Source organism: Lissotriton vulgaris, chromosome 1_1 (assembly GCF_964263255.1).
Source record: "Lissotriton vulgaris chromosome 1_1, aLisVul1.2, whole genome shotgun sequence".
In the NCBI taxonomy this organism is placed as follows: Eukaryota; Metazoa; Chordata; class Amphibia; order Caudata; family Salamandridae; genus Lissotriton; species Lissotriton vulgaris.
In genome coordinates this window covers 1,061,396,642-1,061,420,455 of record NC_141685.1, presented here as the reverse complement: position 1 = coordinate 1,061,420,455, position 23,814 = coordinate 1,061,396,642, and the positions used below count along the sequence as shown (strand labels likewise).

The 23,814-nt window shown below is 44.8% G+C and overlaps 1 protein-coding gene across 1 annotated transcript in view; it reads left to right on the top strand.

The window, feature by feature from the left end:
• Positions 1 to 22,902, top strand: part of PDXP (pyridoxal phosphatase) — a 50,106-nt gene extending 27,204 nt beyond the window's left edge. The window contains exon 2 of the mRNA XM_086963018.1: positions 15,395 to 22,902. Within this exon, the coding sequence (XP_086819144.1) occupies positions 15,395 to 15,735 (341 nt within the window). The 3' untranslated portion in view covers positions 15,736 to 22,902. The remainder of the gene's footprint in view (positions 1 to 15,394) is intronic.
• Positions 22,903 to 23,814: the final 912 nt, after the last annotated feature.

The window sequence follows — 23,814 nt, the reverse complement described above, 5'->3', positions numbered from 1 at the left end:
CAGGTCATTTCACATTGAGCAGCACATGTAGTGTGTTTTTTTTTTTGTATATTTTTTATATAAGGTTATTTGAGACCTGCCGAATTCAGGGCGTTCGGGGATGAAGCTATGCAATTTTCGTTTATTAGTCTTCTTTACGGGGTCAGCTGTTTTACGTCTGGCATGACTAAGGTCCTTTTCGTTTTAACTAAAATTGTGTATATTACCCAGTGACAGTTTGCACTTTCTAGGTTATAGTTAGGTCCATAGGAAAAGTGTTGTTTGTTTCGCTAATAACTTTGGCGCATCTAATGAAGAACTTGTGGGACACCCCCGCGCCGCACGGCCACCAGCTGCTGCGTGTGCCCCTTGCCGCCCTCTGCCTCGCTGCTGCCTCGTTTTGCCGGCTGCCGCCGCTGCGAGTGGTTTTCCTTGTTTTGACGGTTCTTTGTGCTTGTTTGGGCTAAACTTGTTTTTTTCCCTGTTTTAGCGTTCATTTTTGCCTGTTTGTACTGTATTTTAATTTTTGTTCCGTGTTGCCCTCCTTCCTTGTTGTCCGCCTACCTCGACGCCCCCCGCCCTCCCTTCCCGCCACCGCCGCTTGTCCCCGCCCCTTTTTGCCTTCTGTAACCCTCCCCGCTCCCGCCTCCCAGCTGCTCCGCCCACCCGCGCACTTCGCCTTAAATGGCGACCGTGCGAACGCGCAGCGGTCACGCGCAGCGGGCGCGCCGATTGTGCGCCCGTCCGCGACCGGACCGCGCCCAGCGCCAGGACCCCTGGACCTCGAAGACCTCGACCTACCCGCCTGACGTACTCAGCCGCCACCCTCATCGCTCTCAACACCGGCCGACTCCCAGAATGCCACCAAGCCACTCCAAGACGCACCCACGGACCCTTCAGCTGCCACGCCTGCAAGTTCTCCTGCATCCGGACCAGCCCCGCACCAGCACCCGCCAAGTCGAACTCCAGCAGCACCCACCTCAAGTGCATCCTGCTCAACACCCGCTCCATCCACAGACACGCCATCGAACTCTGGAACCTTCTAGACGCCACAGCCCCTGACGTTGCCTTCCTCACGGAGACCTGGATGAACGCCTCTTCAGCTCCCGACATCGCCATCGCTATCCCAGAGGGCTACAAGATCGTCCGGAGGGACCGAAACGCCAACCAGATGGGAGGAGGCATCGCCATCATCCACAGGAACACCATCCGTCTCACGACCAGCACCGACAACACCCTGACCAGCGCCGAACACCTGCATTTCCAGATCCACACCAACCCGAACACCACCCTCAGAGGCACCCTGATCTACCGACCCCCTGGACCACGCACGCAATTCAGCGAGGACATCGCCGACTTCGTCAGCCCGCATGCCCTCCCCTCCGCTGACTACATCCTCCTGGGAGACCTCAACTTCCATCTGGAGAACAACAACGACCACAACACCAGCACCCTACTCGACAACCTCGCCAACCTGGGACTCAAGCAACTGGTGTCCACCCCCACCCACCTCGCCGGACACACACTCGACGCCGTCTTCTCATCCAGCACAGACATCGACTTCAGCCACGCCACAGAGCTTCAATGGACGGACCACAGCTGCGTCCACTTCACCTTCAAGAGAACGACGACCCACCATCACCAGCAACAGACCGCCCGCAGAAGCTGGAACAAGATCACAGCAGACCAGCTCGCCACCTCCCTGAGCCAACACCCTCCTGCCAGCTCAGCGAACCCCAGCCAGGCCGCCGACAACCTCACGAAGTGGATCAGCAACTGCACGGACGAACTCGCCCCGCTGAGGACCCCGCCTAGCAGACCCGGCAGCAAGAAGGCCCCATGGTTCACCGACGAACTCAAGAGCTCCAAGAAGAACTGCCGAGCCCTCGAGAAAGTCTGGAAAAGGGAACTGACACCGGACAACAGGACCTCCTACAAACTTGCCACCCGGAAACACCACCAGCTGATCCGCGCCGCCAAGAAAACAGCATTCAAGGACCGGTTGGACAACAACGCACACAACTGCAAGGAACTCTTCAACATCGTGAAAGAGCTTTCCAACCCCAGCGCAGGAAACAACGACATCACCCCATCGCAAGACCTCTGCAACTCCCTCGCCTCATACTTCCACAACAAGATCACGGACATACACAGCAGTTTCAACAACCAACCAACGCACACCACGACCGACCAGCCACCCCCCCCCCCACCACCACCCTCCACGCCTGGACCCCGATCAGCACCGAAGACACCATCCGCACGATGAACTCCATCCACTCCGGATCACCGACCGACCCCTGCCCTCACCACGTCTTCAACAAGGCCGACGCTGTCATCGCACCCCACCTGCGAGACATCATCAACACCTCCTTCGACACCGCCATCTTCCCTGAGAGCTGGAAACACGCCGAAATCAGCGCTCTACTCAAGAAACCCACAGCGGACCCCACCGACCTCAAGAATTACCGCCCCATCTCGCTTCTCCCGTTTCCAGCCAAAGTCATCGAGAAGACCGTCAACAAGCAGATGGCCGCCTTCCTCGAGACGAACGGATCCCTCGACCCCTCACAGTCCGGCTTCCGAGCCAAACACAGCACCGAGACCGCCCTCATCGCCGCCACCGATGACATCCGAGCCCTGATGGAGAAACAGCGGCCCTCATCCTCCTAGACCTCTCCGCGGCATTCGACACGATCTGCCACCGCACCCTAGTACGGCGCCTCAGCAACATCGGAATCCAGGACAAGGCGCTGGAATGGATCATCTCCTTCCTCAACGGAAGAACACAGAGTGCGCCTACCACCGTTCAAGTCAGAGGCCTCCGAAGTCATCTGCGGCGTCCCCCAAGGATCATCCCTGAGCCCCACCCTCTTCAACGTCTACATGAGCCCCCTCGCGGCCATCGTACGCAAACACCACCTCAGCATAATCTCCTACGCCGACGACACCCAGCTGATCCTCTCCCTGACCAACGACCCCGCCGCCGCCAGAGCCAACCTGCACGAAGGGATGAAAGAGGTAGCCGAGTGGATGACGACCAGCCGCCTGAAACTGAACTCGGACAAGACGGAGGTCCTCATCCTGGGCTCCTCACCCTCCGCCTGGGACGACTCCTGGTGGCCTCCCGCCCTGGGCACCGCACCCAAACCGACAGACCATGCACGAAACCTGGGCTTCATCCTGGACTCCTCCCTCTCCATGACCAGGCAAGTCAACAGCGTCTCCTCGGCGTGCTTCAACATCCTACGCATGCTACGGAAGATCTTCTGGTGGATCCCCACAGAGACCAGGAAGACCGTCACCCAGGCCCTCGTCACCAGCCGACTGGACTACGGCAACGCCCTCTACGCCGGGACCACCGTCAAGCTCCAGAAGAGACTCCAGCGGATCCAAAACGCCTCAGCCAGACTCATCCTCGACATCCCACGATCCAGCCACATCTCCGGACATCTGAGAGACCTTCACTGGCTCCCCGTCAACAAGAGAATCACCTTCCGCCTCCTCACCCACGCACACAAAGCCCTACACGACCAAGGCCCGAGCTACCTCAACAGCCGAGTCAACTTCTACGCTCCCCAACGCCACCTCCGATCAGCCAACCACGCCCTCGCCGCCGTCCCCCGCATCCGAAGAGCGACTACAGGAGGAAGGTCCTTCTCCTACCTGGCCGCCAAGACCTGGAACTCCCTCCCGTCCGACCTGCGCCTGACCCAAGACCACCTCTCCTTCAGGAAGAAGCTGAAGACCTGGCTGTTCGAGCAGTAGCGGCCCCCCCCCCCCCCCCCCCCCCCCCCCCCCCAGCGCCTTGACACCCTACGGGTATGTAGCGCGCTTTATAAGTGTCACTGATTGATTGATTGATTGAACTAGAGGGCTAGCCTCTGCATTATGGCAAAAGTGTGGCAAATCTGGACACCATTTTAATAGAATTAAAGCTGTAAAACACAAACCAACTCCTTTTAACCCCTTCGCTGCGGCCTCGATTTTACCGCTGTGCGGTAAACAAAAGAACAGGGCAGGGCCGTGACGAACCCCAGCCGTCATCAGCACACGCCCACCGCGGGGCGTGACGGTTGGGGTTCGTCACCAGCATGGGAGGGGTTAAAAATGAACAAAATAAGATTAATTTTAAAATAGAAAATATGATTATTTTTAAAAGCTAGAATGAGGACACGTATCCTGAGGTAATTATCAATGAGTTGTAAAATATCTTCCTCATCCATTTCAGTTAGACATTCTGAAATGTAAAGTATGTACTTCCAACTCCAGCAGCAGTCTGTGAGTTAACTCTCTAATGGTAAACTGAAGCATCACCACAAAGTTCTATTGAACAACTAGAGCGCTGAAACTTTGTGTGGGTGACAAGTGAGGAATTCTTGAAAGCTCTTTTGTTGGAATAGGAGCTGTTTACTTCATAGCCTTTCCAAAAGAGCAGACGGAAATACACGAGTATTGAGAACTTAATGCAGGAATAAACAATTTTCAGCTCTGTGAAAAATAGATTAAGTGACGTCTACCTAAGTATAGCATCCCCATTGCAGATCTATTTACCCATTGCACATCTATTTACTCGGAATACCCATCTTTTCAGTCACTTAATGGTTCCTATACGTAATTTTTAAAACTAAAATTTTGGTTTAAAAAATATATATATATATATATATTATAATATAATTTCCAGATGGTCACCAATGCCCGCTTGTGCACACACAGTGAGTCACTTTTGTAATGGTTTTTGTAATAATGTTTTACCAAACCAAGGACCAAATACAGCACCTCTCCTTCCTCTAATAGCACACTACGGACCAACGCCAAATACCAACAAATAAAACCTCAGTCTACTAGTACTTCCTAAAAAGTAAACCTGCTATAAAGTAAACATCACTGCTAGGATGTATTAAAATACTTTGAAAATTGTATAAAAGTTTTAAAAACCATTGTCGTGGGAATTACTCACCTCACATGCTCTAGTTCTGTCTCATCATACCAGTATACAATTTCCCACAACCATCATCCGGATTGTACTAACACCACTGAATGAAACTCGCAATTAACTTAAAACAGGTAGTCTGGAGTGCAGAAATACTAAGTGAAAACTTACACTCCGCAAAATAACTCTGGTATCTTGTGTGTCAATACAGCAACACTTAACCCGCACCACGTACCAGAGCAGTGAATGCAATTCACAGTTAACCCAAACCATGATACAAAAACAACAGCTAATTCTCACACCATTGTCTCCAAACCTTATCACCTCAGTTGTAAAAACGACTTCCTCTTTCAGGCAAATGACAGGACAGACTTAATGGGTTTAAAATGGGTGTTTTCAGGTTTTTCCATGTACACAGTAGGTAATGGTAGTTTTCTTAAGTACACAGCAGTTAATGGTTTACTAAAGTCGACTGCCTGCTCAGCCTCCTTTTACTTGACCTCTGTCCAGTGACCTTCTCAGTATTCCATGTAACATCTCATCTCCATGATCATCCAGCCAAATGCTGGAAACCTACAAGGAGAAGGTACAACACCTTTAATCTATAGTGAGTCTTTTACATCATTGTTCAATCTTTAGTTAAAAAAAACTTTCTTTTAAAATGAATGGGATACATTTTAATGTTCTTAATGATTTACTGTTTTAACCCCCCCCCCTTGAGTTTTAAAAGCCGTTTTTTTGCAGAACTGTTGAGCCATTTGCATTCCTATCCTCTACAATGTGGACTCCCTTTTCCCCTCCTTCTCAAATGTACAGAGACTTTGTGTGCAGTTTTGTTTTGCATAACACTGGTGCATTGCAGAAGCTACACTTTATCCAACTCAATAAAAGGAAGACTTGCTTCTGGTAGAGCGATATTTAGTTTTTCACAAATCCACTAATACAGGATGCACCAGTCGATTTTTCAAGAGGGCTGGTTAAAAATGCAACCCATGCTATAAAGTCGTTTGGTTCTATTAGTTATGATTATTAATAGTAACTTTCTCTTCGGTTGTGCTTAATAAATTATGCTTACAGCATTCATCCATCCCAAGCCTTGTAACGTTATAAAAATAGGCAGACCTCAAACTCCTAAAAATGTTAATAGACCAGCAGGTCTAGTGACTAAAATAATCTACTAGACCTAACTATAATGCTCTTGACCAATAAACTAGTTTCAAATTATGCGATCCTGGGCAAATATTTAAATTCACTGAGCCGCCATTTCCTTCTTGATCACATGAGAGCACCTTCAAATACCCAAGCTTTGCATGTCTGCTGAACGTTTGCTCCATATATAATACAAATCTAGCCACATGTAGTATACACATGACCGCTGACTTGCCTCCTTCATTCATTAACCACATTGTCATCAGGGCAGGGGCAGGAATGTTTCACAAATCACGTTTAAAAAATATCACTTTTAATAAATACATGCATGAAGTGGTAGCACACATATTTGCATCAGCAGATTTTTCATTGAAATGGCCACAACATTTCCCACTGGCATGTGGTTTTACTGAAAAAACTATATAATGTTTGGAAAGCGAATTTCTGCAAATATTTGTCATTTGCACATCATCAGGTAAAGTGTTCTGATTTGAATTGGTCCTATTTAAATCTTAATTTGCATCACACTTGCTAAGTACAAAAAAAGGCCTTTAGTCCTTTCTGAACAGAAAGAAAAGTAAATGCTATTTTCCAGTCTAAGTTAAGAAACCGGTAGTAAAAAGACAAACTGACATTTGACATCTGTCCATGGACAAACCGCAAATGTTTCAAACCTTACTCTGACTTTTCATTCTTGGCTTGAAGATATGTTCGATGTGGCTAACTTTAAGAAAATGGTTTATAAATTGAATCATCATTTAGGCCATTTCAACTATGTATGGGGTCCTTTTCCAAATGTATGTGTATTTTGATTTGGTTTTATACTTGTGATATTTGTGTTTATAGTATGGATTTTAATCTTGAATGTATAGATTTCCTTAATGTTCCCTTCTGTGAATATATATTACTTATTTTATTAATTTCTTAATGTTTGAAATGGGGAATATGGTATTGAATTTATTTTTTTCGCTTTATGGTGTCCTTTTTTTTTCTTTACTCTTTCTTTTCCATCTTCTACTCGACATGCCTTCGTTTTCGTATTCCTATTGTACATCTTATTTTTTTTTTATTGATAGGACTGTTAATCATTGTTTCTGTATTTGTGTGAAAAACATTTTTAATAAAAAATTGTGAAACCAATAAAAACAAGTTTAAAGGTGTCTTTATGGCTGCTCATTCACTTTCTGAATGAACAGAACACCTGTCTTCCAGCTTAAGTTCACTTGCCAGAAAGGATGAGTAGGTACTGAAAATAGCTCAACCTGATAAAATCTAACTCGCCATAGCGAGTAGATTTTTCGAGGCCTGATGGTGGGGCAAGTGGAATAGACGCTGTGGAGTTGGTTGAGAATAATTTCTTCTAAAGGAATGTTATATATTTGATATCTCCAATGCACAGTGGTGGCATGCTATTAACTGATGCAGCTGTCCTCTACAGTTTACTTATAATGTAATCCTTTGATATAAAAATCTTGGTGTCAAGAAATGTATTGCAAGAGTTACTATATAATGAAGATTGTATTGTTTCTTTTGCGCCCTTTATTTTCTTTGGCATCATACCGCTGATTCCTAATTTAATACTTAATCTTTTACTTTTTTCTGTCATGACGCTAAGCTCCGATTTTGACAAAATCCATTATATTTCTTCAGATCTTTCCTTCGGATAATACTTGCCATTATCCGCAAGCATCTTTCGTACTAAGTGTCATTTGCACTTAACCAAGACATTATCAGTGACTCATTGTTTCCTTTTTGGGTAAGAATCCATTGAAATCTCTGCTCTTCCATCTAATAACTGCTACCAATGTTAATACTTATTGTCACCTTGTTGTATTTTTTTGTATAGAAATTAACCAAAAGCACATAGCGTCATTATTCAAATTTTAAACTGACCTAGCCACTACAGAATGTCCAACTTAATTTGTGGAAGGTATTGAATCACCTAACAAAAATTCACTTATCTTCAACCACCATTTTGTGATTTTACGCATGAAAAGGAGGATTCTATCTCCTAATCTAATCTCTGTAATAACTTTGCATGAGAATATGGAATTTATATACAACCTGGATCTCATCTCCTAACACCATCTTTAGTTAAAATTTAAGCATGAGATTCTGGTACCTCTTTTCTTTCGCCAGACTATCTCAACACTCCTATAGGTGGTTCTCACAACTGATGCATGATTTTCCATTTGATGTGTCTTCACACTTGATCTTCACACTTGGATCATCTATTTTTTTTCTCCTGATAACTGACAATAACTCTCTTATACTCCCATTCTCTCCTTTTTCTTTTATCTTGATTCTTCTTCTTTACCAGTATTGTTCCTTACTACTCTTTTATACTTTTATTTACTACAAAACATATTACTAAATAAGCTAGTAACAATTTGAGTATTGCTTCTGTAAACTTCATTACCTCCTTGAGGTTGAATATATTTTTGTATTACTCTTTAACCCACCTAATGTCTTCAATGTTCTGTGTAACTTTTACATTTTCAAGCGTGTATTGTCCAATGAGCTATCATTTTCTTTTGCATACTTTGTTTTGTATTATTAATAACTGTTATATCTCTGCTTTTCCCACACCCTTTCATTAATTTAATTCAATTAAACTTGATTTGGGTTAATTTTTGTATTTTTTTAAGGTTATTATTGTCTGTCTTGCACATTGTTGCAAGCTCTAATGGCTTGAGTCATTTCATAAAGAATCTGAACAGTGATAAAAAGCAGAGTATACCAAACATGAAGACTAGCAATATTCCTTCTTTCCACTGACTTGGGTACCTGTCTTCTTTATCAATAGTTCTGTTTGCGTTTGACTAGGACCTATGCATGATTTTAGGCTGACCATGATGGGGTGCTGGTCAGCTACTCCAGGCCGATTCATCCCAGCCAAGGATTTTACATTTTGTTTTAGTCTCTAAAATGGAAGTCTAAATCCTTCAGCGAGGCAAGGGTGAAAACCGTATCCTAGAACGTCCTCTCAAAGACAGATAGCCATAGGATGAAGTCTCGTTGAATCCATTGGGTTTAGTGGGAAAAGGTCAAATGTTGCGCTGCAAAACCCATGCTGGTTAGCCGAATACTTTTCGCGACTTCACCCTGTCAAGATTTCTCCATTTTAGACGTAGTCTGTTTTTGGCACACAGAAGCCTAAGATGGTGCAGGGTGGCAGGCTGTATCCGGGAGGGTTGCACTGTAGTCAGGGTGCGAGAGTGCACTAAACCATTTTTTTTCAAGTGGCAAAATGCTCAGCCCAGCGGGGTCCTTCCTCAGGCAGATTAACTTGGGTGATTGGCCCCAGTCTTCAGGATGTCTGAAAGTCCAAAAATTAAGTCCCACTTTTTCATTGGTTGTTGAAGTCCAGCTGGACATAGCCAGAAGTTCTTCCGATACCTTAGGGACAGGACTCGGGAGTCAGGACGTACTCCAGCAGAAGCCATGAGTGGGGTCCAGTTGGAACTGGTCAGATGGGCTCTTCAAGAAAAATACCTCTTGCAGCTTGCTGTGTCCCATTGAAAGTTCACTACTTTGTCTTAGGTACGAGTGGGAGCATGTCCATCCCTTCAGGTCTTTTCATAGAACACACGCAAACTGTGGAGTTCTTCTTCTGTTCCTCCACAGATCCAGAGAGTGTTCTGAGATTCTGCTTGTGATGCCCATTTTTGTATAGTTCAGTAGATGGTGGTTATGGGAGAATCCTTGACACTCCCTAACCATTGAGAAAAAAATAGACCCCAGGGGCACCACCAGTACCAGCACCATAATCATTACCACCAGTACCACCGCCAGCAGTACCACCAATACTAATACCATCAGTACCACCACCACAGTTACCACCACCAATACCACCAGTACCACCCCCAATACTACCAGTATCACCCCAATACTACCAGTATCACCACCAATTCCATCACCACTAGTACCACCACCTCCACCAGTACCACCACCTCCACCAGTACCACCTCCACCAGTATCACCAGTATCACCAGCACCACCACCACCATTACCACCAACAGTACCCCTGTAGGAAGGTGAAATCTTTGACTGCATGGTTGCGCCTACTTTTTCCCTGGTGTGTTGATGGTTTTTGATTTAGTTTGGCTGGGATCCTGCTATTCAGGGCCCCAGCCTATCTGCTTTCCTCTCTAAATTGATTGCATGTACAATAGGTACACTCCAGATTGGTTACTGGGTTACCCTTGTGAGTCCCTAGTATATGGCACCTTAGGTACTAAGGGCATAGGTACCCCAGAGGCCTACCAGGGGCTGAAGCATGTATTATGCCACCCCTGGGAAGCCTTCCTAAATGCACCACAGGACTGCTACTGCAGCGTGGGTAAGGTGGTGCATGCACCCCTTACTAAGATGTAGGTTATCTATATCTACCTTAAATCACTGACACATATAAGCCTATCACTCACTCCTATGGCAGGCCTTATCAGTCCTGAAGGCAGAGTGCTTGGTTTTGTGTGAGAGGGTGCCCATGCATGGGCAGAGCCCCTCTGAAGCGTTCGGAACCTATTCTCTGAGGCTGTTCTGTGATGCAACCAGACCATATACTCTTAAGCGCATTATAACCTTGTGGTAAATGGTAACTTTGGAATGGCTGCATGGAAACATGTCATGTTTGGTGTCAAAAACTTTGGAAACCTACCCCCCCCTGTCCTGGTGGTGGGGGTAAAATTCCACCCTTCTAGAGGGAGAAGACATGTACACACTGGTCTACCCGGTAATAGTTAAAACGAGCCCCAACATCACAAAATGGATGCTGCAGCCACAGACACGAGTCTGGCCTCCTGCTGATGACCGAAACTCCGGCAGGAGAGGCCTGGACAATAGGTCCACTTCCCAGGACCACGTCCCAGACAGGCTTTAGTGTATTGGGGCTGGGTGGGTGCACTCTCAGTGCTTTGATGTCTGAACTGGGTGCACATTTGGGGTCCCTGTGCATAGCCCAGCTCAAACCGGTTGTAGAGGCTCCCAGCCCCTGCTCTGGTGCAAAACTTGGCAAAGGAAATGGGTGTAGCCACAAAGGAAATGGGTGTAGCCACACCTTTCCAAACCCTACCATAGATGGGTCCCCAGTGTATGTCCAACCCCTTTTCTTAGTATAAGGAAGGGAACCCTGGCAACAGGACTTTAGATTACACCTGGATGAATCTCTGATACTGAATCCTGGAACTTCGACGCTCTACTCAAGACTAGAGGATGGAAGAATCAGCCTTGGGGTCAAGGAGTGACTTACCTGTTCAAACCGGCACCAACAAAGCATCTTGCGGATCTGCATTTCCGCTCCCACCAGACTCCGAAGTATTTGCGACACAGGACACAGACTTCCGGACTTCTCAGAGGCCGACACGAGATCCCAGCAAAGCTGAGACCCGCAGCCCTTACGAGTGACGTGGGACCGGAACTCTTGGACACCCTGCACGTTTTCTAGTGCATCGACTTCCAGAGCTTTCCTGAAGTTGTGCATTGGGTTACTTGTAGCCCAAGCCCCGAGCACCATCTGCGCTGAAGATTGTGGGCCTACCCTCCTCGAGTGTTCCGTGGGCCTGCTCCTTGCATTTCAGCTCGAGGCTCCTTCGCGATCCCTGGTCCGTCGACTGGTGGGTCCCGTAGAATGTAACTCTACTTTTCCATGGGCTTCCCTGGTTGCTCCAGACGTGCCCTGACTCCCCACCAAAGGGTGAGTCCCTCAGACCTTGCTGGTCTGCACCAAAGCCAATCTCTGCTTTCTGCGTGGGTTGCTGTTGCCAAGGCTTGTTTGGGCCAATCCGGGCACCGACACCGCATCACTCGACATCCTTCGGGGGACAGCTCGAATCCAGCGCCTGGTCGTCGTTGACGCCACCTGGTCCTCGTGGCTGAATAGTCCAGCTTCACCTTCTTCACCTGCAAGCACCCAACATGTGTGGGCATTCGACTATCATGCCCCTGGTCACTGGCTAGTGACCCAGACTCTGTCCCCTCTGCTTACAGGTTCTTCTCATCTTCAATCCAGGCTTTGATCACTCCGGACACCTTCCACTTGGTCGCCAGCAGCACCTTTGCAGCAGATCGCCGTTGAAATCAACGACTGAACCCGACATCAAAAGGCACCTTTGCACCCGGCTTCCCTGGGTGAGGTAACTCTAGTACTCCGGTGCTCACGTGGTTGTTGACTCTAGAACCTCCTAGTTCTAAAGGGTTTTGCTCCAAGTCCTCTTCTAAGTGTCCTTTATCCTTAAAATTCCAACTGCGAATTTCCCCGTAAAAGTTAATGGTGATTCGCGGCTGTGTTTAGACACGGCACGCACCCCCATGGGTCCCCTGTGTCACTACCTTGGGTGGTTCCTGGTGGCCCCATCGGTTCTGAAGGCTCTAGGCCTTGTATCTATGCAAGTCGTGGTTCTTATACCACTTTATTGATATATGGTTTGGTACGCCCCTAGGGCTCAACGTATATTGTGCTAATACATATATTTTTTATATTTAATATATATATTATACACACACACACACCTGGTGTGGTTCTCCTTTCATTTTGTAATTCACAAGATTATAGACTGGTAAAACAAGCTGCTTTACATTCCTCCAAGACTGAGCCTGAAGGCTGCTGTCCACAGCTACCACTAGGATAGCTTTTTAAAAAGGTTGTCTTTACCCTACCATCAATAAGGGTTGTTAGGACTGGTGCAAGATGCCCACTAGACTAGTGGACAGCATATGCCAGGCCAACTTCTCACAACCAACACCACCAGTGCCACCACCAATACCACCACCTTCACCAGTACCAACACCTCCACCAGTACCCCCACCAATACTTCTTGTACCAGTAGCACCACCACCAGTAACACCACCCCCATTACTACCACCACCACCAGAACCAGTATCACCTGTACCACCACCTCCACCGGTACCACCACCTTCACCAGTAGCACCACTAGTAGTACCACCACCACCAATACCTCCACTACCACCATTCGTGCCACCACCATCAGTTCCACTACCACTAGTACCACTACCACTAGTACCACTACCATCCGTAACACCACCACCACCATTAATACCACTAGTACCACAACCACCAGTACCAGTATCACCTGTACCATCACCTGTACCACCACCACCACCACCACCATCAGCAATAGTACCACCACCACTACCACCACCACCACCATCAGTGCCACTACCACTACCATCAGTAACGCCACCACCAGTACCACCACCACTACCACCAGTCCCAATACCACCAGTACTATCACCAATACCACCATTACCACCACCACTACCACCAGTCCCAGTACCACCACCAATACCACCAGTACCACCATCAATACCCTCACCACCAGTACCATTACCACCAATACCATCACAACCAGTACCCCTACCAGCAGTACCACCAACAGTATTACCATTACCACCACGAGTACTACCAGTACCACCACCATCACCAGTATCGTCACCACCAGTACTTCCACCAGTATCCCCACCAATACCGCCACCAGTACCACCGCCACCAGTACCACCGCCATCAGTACCACCGCCACCAGTACCATCGCCACCACCGCCTCCTCTACTTCTACTTCCCAGGCTGGTCTCTTCCTCTGATATTTACAATCTAACAAGCGGTAGAGGAGGCCCTTCCTTGCAATGCAATAGGTCTCACATTTGCGATAGTTTAAGCTGTTAGCATTGTAAATGACAATGACCTTTATTTATGTTTTAAAACAAAAAACATTAATAAAAGGCATTGTCATTTACAATGGCAATAGCTCAAACTCATCTATTGCATTTCAAATGCTTGTTTTGATTTCGCCCAGGGTTAAGACCGTCCTCATGGATACGGGGATGTTCTTCCAGATTTTGGGTGCATACATGGAAAAGTCATGTTGCTTTGCTTTTCCTTTTTTTACACTTCTTTGGCACCAGTTTGATGGTGTCCTGACTGCGGTTTTGCAGAGAGACACAAAAAGATGGTGAGCTCACGAACCAGGTGTTTGGGGTGCAGGTGGTGATAGTTTTGTTAATGATGCAGCCATTTTTTAAGACGGTATGGGCCAGCAAAGGGAGTCAATTGAGTTCCTTCATGATGAGTTGGATGTGCTCATATTTCTTCAAGGCCCTGGATAAAATGTGCTACCAAGAGCAGAGTGCTCTTAAGGAGGGGGCTAGTGTGGATTCTAAATTACTATTCAGCAGGGCTGTTCCACCTTCATCCACAGCAGTACTGAAAGATGCTAACATAAAAACCAATCAAGTGATTCAACAACAGAGGTCTATATACTCAATAAGACAAGCATTTGCAATGCAATAGGTCTCGCATTTGCGAGAGTTTAAGCTATTGGCATTGTAAATGACCTGCCTTTTATTTGTGTTTTCAAAACCAACACATATATAAAAGGTGTTGTCATTTCTAATGCCAATAGCACTTTCATAGTGGCTGTGCCCCTTTCTTTAGACGCTGCTTCCCGTATTCCGGTCACAGCGAGCCGTGTCTAAAGAAAGGGGTGTGGACACCATTAAAGTGAAAGCACATCATAAGGGGCTTTTACCAAGGGACCCAAGTGGTTCTCGAGAATCCGCAAACAGTTTTGCTGGTTGCCTAATCATTCTATAGATGATTCCACCCACCTAAATTATGGAATGTAGCCACGTAACAAGGGTTGCTTCTACATTAAGTATAAGGAAATTGCCAGTGGAGTGGTGTCAAATTGTCCACAGAAGCATTACATATGTCAAATCTGTCAGAGGTGGTAGGAAATTGTTACTTCACCTACGGCTCTAGAAGGCCTTCCGCTGGCCATGCATGTCAAACTGGTTTAGTCAGCCTGGATCCCTTATTCATTTTCACCACCCTCTTCCACATCTTATAGAGCCAAGATTGAAACCTGCAGTCATGAGGAGGGATTTGGGGAGGTGAAGTTTATGTCTGAACTTCTTCTTCCATAATGCAGGAAGAAAGCTTTTCAAGACCTAAACAGAGGTAGGGTCCTGAGGGACTTCTCAAGCCTTCAGAAGGTGACCTGTGATGAGCCTTGACATGGCAACGCCTTTTACTCCCAGAGCCAATCACCTATCGCCCATTAAAAACCTCAATCTGGAAGAAGTATTTCCTTGTGATATATCCCCAGAACCCTGAAACCTGTCCCAGCTCCCATGGTGACAACCAGTTTTGGGAGCCATTTATTTTTGTTTCACAACTTCCATGGTAACCTCTAGGTCCAGGTATTCATAATCAGACGTCCCTTTTTCAGCTTCCAGATTGTTCTTCCTATCCACTTGTGAGGTCAGGGCTTGGTCTGTGCTTGGAAGATGTTCCATAAGTCCTCTCTCTTTCTTTTGCAGGCACAGGCAGCCTCGTTGCAGCGGTGGAGACTGCAGCAGGCCGTCCGGCAGTAGTGGTGGGCAAGCCATCCCTCTTCATGTTTGAGAACATCCTTGCCCATCACAATGTGGATCCCTCCCGCACGCTGATGGTTGGTGACAGAATTGAGGTGGATATCCGGTTTGGCAGGAATTGCGGCCTCACTAGCATCCTAACCCTAACAGGCGTCTCACAGCTGACCGATGTTCAGGCCTATGCGCAAAGTGACCTACCTGCCCAGCGCCGCCTTGTACCCGACTTCTACGTTGAGAGCATTGCTGACCTGTTACCTGGGCTGGAGGGATACGAAGAAGAACTGTAAAGTGTGGGAGATTGTCCTTAACACCTCTAGGTGTGGTGTCTGCCCCTGTGTTCTCCCTCGCTTACCCTTTCATGTTGTTGGACCCCTATATCCTACAGACAGAGATGCCTTCCCTTGACTGAGCTGGTGCCTCTGGGCCTTGGGGTGGACTCTTTGAAACTATGGGAGGCACGCTTGAATGGGGTGTGGGTGGTTACTGCAACCAAGTTCAATTTGTAAGACTACAAGAATGCACAATGTGGTGTACAGGTAATGTGCAGAAATTCCAATGTACACAGACTGAAAGGAGCAAGAGTTACAGCTAGTGGTTTGTGATCCTTGCTCACATGAAAAAGCAGCTGAAGGGAAACAGTTGTTTTGCACTAAGGTTGGTGAAGAGCGACATAGGTCTTGCCAGTAAGAGAAACGAGGCACACACTAGTGTGCATCACTTTGGAGCATGCCTGAGCAGGACGGTCTTTGCTCATACCAGGATGAGCGTGGGTGGAGGTTTCTAGTGGTAGAATGCCTGGGAGTGGCCTGGTTAAGACAATGGGATGGGTCTCGAATTGTCTGGAGCATGCTTGGGAGATAGATACTTTACACCCAGTGGGGCGATCCCCTGTATGGAGCGTGCCTGTGGGCATAGAATGTGTTCACATTGGAGTGGAGGCCACTGAGTCTATGTTAAGCATGCCTAGGAGGGTAGACCGGGGTAACTGGGGTGGGTCACTGTATCTTTATGGTGCATGCCTTGAAGGGACCAGCTGGGCACATACTAGGGTGGGTCACTGTATGGGGTTATGTCTCTGAGGGACCAGCTGGGCATCCACAAGTTTGGGTTGCTTCCTATACAGGGAGGTCAAAGTTCTGCACACAAACGCGTCCCTGGTTTTTCTCTTCATTGATAAACCGTTCTCCATGATTTGGTTTAAGTATTTTTAACAAGGATTTGGCAATCGTGGGAGATGAGCTGCTCAGCTACAAGGGTGAGTCTCTTTATCCAATTGAGCATGCTTCGCTGGGTCAGGTTAGGTACCTGCAAAGTAGGGTGAATGGATAACTCATTTCACCAGTGACACTCTGTTCCACACTTGAGAATTTACAAATTGGTGAGTTTTGGAGGTAGAAGTTCTGGTTCACGTAAATTGACTCTTTTGGACTAATATTCTAGCATACCATCTGCTGTGTATGGAATAACAGGAATGTTATTTCCCTGAAGACTTGCAGTCATCTGGATCCTCCTGAGTGCGAAAATCCTGGGGAAGATGGCTGGTCACACTTCCTGGTTTCTTGTATCTGAAAGAAGCATGCTTTTGCTCACTCAATACTGTAGGCCTCTATTGGAAACCTATTGAGAAGAGTGGCATCAAATGTTTTACTATGTGAGTTCCAGCCTATTTTCTCTAGAATACTCATTCATTTACTGGTATATGTCTCTCCTTACTTGGTACCTCAGTTTTCTGGCTCTATTGAGCCGAGTGAAAATCCTACACCAGCTTTTCTTTTAAGAAGATGTGGACAAACAAATACCATATGTGTGTGTGTCTGTGCAAAAGAAGAGGAATAATATTTGGAAAAAACATAGAATTTCATGGTTTTTCCCTCGTACAGAAGGGATGCAGTCTCAAAATGGTTGTCAAGCAATCCTAGTGCAGCACGTGTAATAATGCATAAGGTTCATAGACATTGAAACACATCCAGGTTTGATATATCCATTTATATAATGCAGCTAAGATCTAGTGGGCTCCAGTAGAAAAGACCTTGCTAGAATTGAGTAGTCCTACTTCTGTCAAAAGCAACAAGTTAGCGGACTTATAAAAACCTTCTACACTTTTTTTGAAGATCAAGAAATGCAGCTGTGCACAAAGAGTAAACTAGCAGCAATCTGCTATGCCCTCACAGTGTAGTTAAGTAACAGTAATGCCAGAATGCTAGTCATAATGTCTGGTTGTTACTTGAATAATTTTGTCTGTATGTCCATGGATTCTTTGTTTTCCTGTTTTCAGATGACTGAGTTAGGGCAAGCCGAACACAGCAAAACTGTATTTCAGAGTAGTTTGCACACCTTATCTTTGTTGTCCGGTTGGAGAGTGTGTCCCCACAAGGTGGGTTATCTTTTGGTACAGTTGTGTATAAACATGGGGGCATGACTGAATTGCAGAGTAGAAATCTCACTCTCTGCCGCTAGCAACAGAATCCGGGCCTAGAAACCTTGAGGAACCATCAGCATTTGCAAGCATCTATCAGGTCATTGGCCCACTCACATATTTAATTATGAACAGATGATTAGTTTCCGAAGTTGGCCGTTGATTCAGCCCATTCTTTCCAGTTACCACAACCGCCTGTGGAATGTTTGAGTTTCTTGCAACAACCACTCCATGATGACATACTGTTTCAAAGCTAAGTACTTTTGTGTCTAGTTCAGCAGCTTTTTCTTGCTGCCTATGTCTGCCAAAGAATACTCAATCTTGGCTAGGTAGGATTGTAGGCTTTCCATCCTGATTGAACTAGTGGGATAGATAATAATACTATGTTGACTTGTAATTGAGGTACTATGTTGACTTTTAATTAAGGCTTTTCTTAAACATGTTCTTCAGAGGATCCCGCAAATGTGAAGTCCAGTACAATCCTTTCAAATGTCCTTGCCACTTGGGATACTTTGGACTGGACTATGTTGCTAAATTGGGCCTACTTTAGGCACACAATTGCCAAAGGTGGCCTTGGTCCATAATGTGGTTCAAGCTTCAGCTCTATGGGCTACGTGAAATTCTTCAGTTCACTAGGGCAGACTTCCATTTTCTGCACACTGCTACAGTTTTGTATGTGTTCCATTCATTGCTGAACACCCCCCAGTACTTGGTATGGGAAGTAATATTTTTCTGCACAAAGGAATGCCAAGCTATTGGCCTTAGGAATGTACCCATTGCCACTTTTATCCTGCAGATCTTTGGTGTATGTTTCATAAGCTGTGTAAAAGAGATAACAGACCCCTCAGTCGGGTGTTATGAGCATTGGGACCTTGCCAATGATCCTGGGTAATGACAGTACACATTCCTGTTCTGTGCTGAAAGAGGCATTGGTTGAGCATCTGATTTGGTTGTCCTATAGTTAACACAGAAATTGTAACATATGTCTGCCATTGACCCCTGCACCAAAGTTGTTTTCCAGGGTTTACCAGAATTTTCAATCAACCCCCTGGTCCAACATCTTTCCTATCCTACGTGGGGGCGAATTGTGGCAAGTATTATGGCTCCAATTCCGTACTTGTCATATACAGCTCTCTGGCTTAAGTCTAATCATACGGCAACTATTTGACGTCATTAGGACGCTACAGATTGCTTCATGGAAATCCTGAGTTCCTCCATTTGACAGCTTAGCTAGTCTTCAACCAGCAGCTGTAGAACTACATTGAATGTGGCGTTTCCTGTGTAACTGCACTTGCTTTATATTATCTCCGCCATATTAGTTAGCTACTGTGTTAATGCAGTACACCTTTTTAAAGTGACCTGTATTGAGCAATTAACTCATTATTGCCATTATCTATATAGCCTATTGTAGACCATTAGCACAACCTTTTAAGTAGTCCACTATTTTGATTTTCTCATGCCATGTTTTCCTTTTGGAACAAAAGATAGTCCACCTTTCTTGGCCAAATCACAGAAACTTCTTAAATCTCTCCCTAAGAATAAGCATTGAGCCATCATTGAGATCAGTTAGCAGATCATCTCAAACCTTGACCAAGCTAGGTGTCTTGTCTCTCCTAAACAAAATAGCAAAGAGCAGTGCAAATTGACGTAATAATGTATTTTGTCTGAAAATGTCTTCTTCAGAACTCCATACATTTGGTGGGCACCTTTCCAGTCTTTGCCACCAGTTTCTGCATAGGTTAAATCATGTTTTTTTTAGTGGCGGATTGCTTCGCTCAGGTAAGCCATTGATCTTGGTGTGATAATATTTATTAGGCTCTCTTACTCTGCAATAACATTTCAATCTGTAGGCAGTTACCCCTGAATCATAACTTTGGTAGTGGAAGTCAGACCTCGGTTAAAGCAATTCAGTGGTCACTTATGTGTTTAATCCTGTTTAGAATTGATCTTAAAACTGATAGAAATTTAACTTGAGAGTGAGGAAGTGCTGCACACATTTAATTGTATGAGGAGTTAAATCTAGCTAGCTTGGCTTTGGTTCAAAACCATATATTTAAGATGTACTGTTTTTTAGGTTGGTATTGGTCAGAGCTTCTTTGAATTAAACCAAACAATGGAGAATTTCTTCATTGAAATTATGCACACCAACATCTGCTTGACCTTGGTTTAAAAGAAGCACTGCTTTAGGTTGATATTGGGTGGAGCTTCTCTTTGAGTTAACCCCTTCAGTGCTGATGACAAAGCCAGCTCGTGAGGCGCGTTACCTGCGCTACGCGCATGACGAGCTGGCTTTGTCACGTAACGCGCGATTTTCGAATCTTCAGCGCGCAGCGGAAAAACCCGCTAGCGCGCAAGCTGTTAAAGCAAAAATCGGGCAATGTCTGAAGTGAAATTGTACACACCAATATCTTCTGCTTAACCTTGGTTCTGGGGTTAAGGAACTCGAATAAATCTCTTGTGTGAGTGAATACTAGGGCGTTTTCTGTATTGCTACATTCATGTATGCTGTCACTCTAGGTGCATGAGTGGACTATTGTTAGCCAGCCTTTGTAGTTTACCACCAACTAAACAAAGTGGATTCTAGTTGGCTTTTTGAAGGCTTGTGGTGTAGGTGAAACTGTACTTGATGCACAGCAAAATGCTGTGAACTGTTGCAGAAGTTTGCACTAGGATGTGCTTGTGATAAGTTTGAAGCATTCTGCCATAAACAATTCTAACCCAATGAAGAGACATTGAGAGGCCCCTTCTTAGTTTTTATTGAGAGAGAAGTGTGAGGACCTCGAAATAAGCATCGGTTCAAGGGTCTTGGCATTCTCCCAGAACAGATTTGAGGTGGTCTCCATCAGACACAGAGGAAGTTAAAAATGTTCTACTTGGCAGGATTTATACTTTCTTGTGGAGGTGCTTGGCTTTCAAAAGGGTGGGATCTGACAATATGAGGAAAATTAGTAAAGCGTTGTTGGTGACATTTGTTATTTGATGCCATTGAACAAACCCTTCCCTGTCCACTGACTACAATGAAAGATAACCTGTCTGGGTGGGGCAACCAAGCATTTACTTACTTTGCGACACAAGAGTGACAGTTCTGTTTTGCTGCTACTTGAGTAAATCTTTCCACGGGACTATTTTACAGAAGACCTTTCTATTTAAAGAAAACTACCTTATTGTTGCATATTTTCATTAGAAAGAAAGTATACGTTTTTACATTTGTCTTCAAAATTTATTTTTCTATGTAATTTTAATGCCAGGACCCCATCCTGCTCCAGAGAAAAAAATTATGTACTTTACAATCCACTCAGTGTTAACACCATATGGCATTAATCCTTATGGGAGAAGGTTGATCAAGAACTAAATGCAAAAAAATGAAATCAGGCTCAAAGAAAAACTTGGCATTGGTTCTCAATCAGATTGAAATACTATAAAAGTAGAGTTGGGGGAGTAAAGTTAAAATGGGTCGAATCTTTGGAGTTGGAAGATCTCCTTTGCAAAGGCACAGTCTTGCTTAATTGATATTTAAAACATGCCTTTTCTCTTGTATATTCAGTTTCTTATTCAGTTTGACTAGTCTTTTGCCCTCTAGTTGCGATGTTGCAGCTTTTAATTGTTAAACCCTTTAAAACCGTTATCCATTTTTTGTCATTCAGGGATTAACTGTTTTTTAGAACAGTTAAAAACGCTGTTTACTTTAAAAATAAACAAAAGGAAGTAAACCAAAAAGGTTTACATTTATTAAAGACATTTTTTTTCTAATATCAAAACACTTCTATTGTGTTCTTTATCAAGTTTTTTTACGTGGTTTATTTATTTGTTGAACACTGATTTTGTTTTTAATGGGAAAACAGTTATTCTGTTTTTTCAACTTGTTTTACTGTGTTTTCATTCAGGAAAGTACTATTTTGTTCAACTTATTAAAGTAGTCGGTTTACCTTTTCAAAAACTGTATTGTCTATAAAACATTGTTTCCTTTGTAAAACCAAACACTTTTTTAATTGTTTAGTCTTTATTTCTCAGAAAAACATGTTTTAGTATTTATGATTTTTTTTAATAACTTAATTTATTTTATACTTGGTGGAAGCATCTTTTTTATTATTTAAAAGCATTTAAGCATGTTTTGTTGTCTTTTATATTAGGAAAAAACCTGTTTCAGTCATAGAGGCTACATGGTGTTGTATCTCAGGGCTGATTGCCTGTTCCTGGAGAAAGGCCATTCTGATTTTTGTTAGCATATGTCTAGGGTACAAGCTGACAGCAGTTATTCTCACTATTATGCATTGTGCGATTAAATGCAGTGCTAAAATTCACTTGTTTCCGCCTTTCTAGTGCAAGAGCATTGCAACTTTTAAGATTCAAGAAGCATGCAGTAGGTACTGTAGCCAAGGCTTACTAGTATTAAAGGGTCTTTCCCCTTATCTGACTCAGTAAACGTCTGGCGAGTTAAGTGTATGCATTAGGTTCATGTCTTTCTGCAATGGCATGGCAGTATTACTTGATTGATAGAGCGAGAGAGCTTGTAGAAAGCAAGTTTGGACCACCCCTACTGTCCCAGGCAGGGTAGAGTGCCTTTAATTGAGGGCAATAGTCCTGGAACCTGGCATCAGTCCCCTCAACAAAGCCTGCTTGTTCAAGTAACTAGATGAATCGAAAATGTATTTATATGAAATAAACACTGTATTTCACAAAACTGAATAATAACAAAAAAGTACAAACATTGTGTGTTTTTTTTTAAAGTGGGAAAGGTACGTTTAAAATGAATAATTTGGCAAGTCTATCCCCTTTTGAGACTTGAAGTATTTGGCGTGCTTGGTGGGTGCCAGAGGCAGTAAATTATTTGTGTTGCATTCACACGTATGTTGCTGTTACCAGTTCCGTATTTTGCTGGTCCAGTTGAGGATGTCATTCTGTATTCTCAAGCCATTCCATAAAATTCTCTTGTCCGTGTGATAACTGGTCTGGTGTTTTTCAGACCTAAGCTATGTACCCCTGTGTTGTGCTTTTGTGAAACTGTGGATTAAATGTGGCAATAAATATTCAAGTGAGTGACTAAAAGTAGTGGACCACTTTCTTCTCTCAGCCATGCCAGACTACATGTGACTTGAAGAACTTCTTCCCTCTGCCTATTCCCTTACCTCTTATCACATTTAGACCCTTTCTATCGGTTCTCCTTCCTTTATCCCTTTCTCACCCATGCTACACATCCCCCAATATTATGTTCCTCTCTTTTCATCAATTGATTAATTTTTAGCTGTTCTCAACTTTGTTTGTAGACTGATGCATGAACCCTAAGGAAAACGTGTTGTATGACAGTACAGCAAGACATGGCTGTGCACGTGAAGAGCTCCATGTAGCCAGGGTTGACAGGTGAGTTGGAAAGCTCTTCTTCAATTGACTGCAATAAAGAAGAAAGACAAATAATGTCCAACAAGTGGATGTATTCTTGGAGTACTTGAGCAGTTAAACAGCCTTTAATTTATGGTTGGGTGAAATAATTGGTCCAACTGCGTCTTCCTTCTGCCTATTATGTTTTCCTTTCCTTGGCCAAATTCAACATATTCCACCCCCCCCCCCCCCCCCACCCCCAGCTTCCTCCCCCAGGAGTTAGCCACCTCTCCCATTGGGATACATTTCTGTTTGACTTTACTTCCTCCGGGCAGTTGAGCTACTCTGATACTGTTGGAGATGAGTTGATTAATTTACCAGAACCTATCATGTAACCTTCCTGTGGTCACACCCTCCCCCCCCCCCCCCGCATTTTTCAGCTTCTGCCTCCATATACTGCAAGGAAATTGGTCCAATCTAAAAAAGCGTAGGCCTTTTCTGAAACAAAAAAGCTGCCATGAGGTGGCTGCTTGGGTCTCTGCCTTTCTCTCACACAATTTCGAAAAGCGAGAATTGCATATGGTACTGTTATGACCTGCTCCTGTATATTTTATTGCTATAAGTAAATATATAT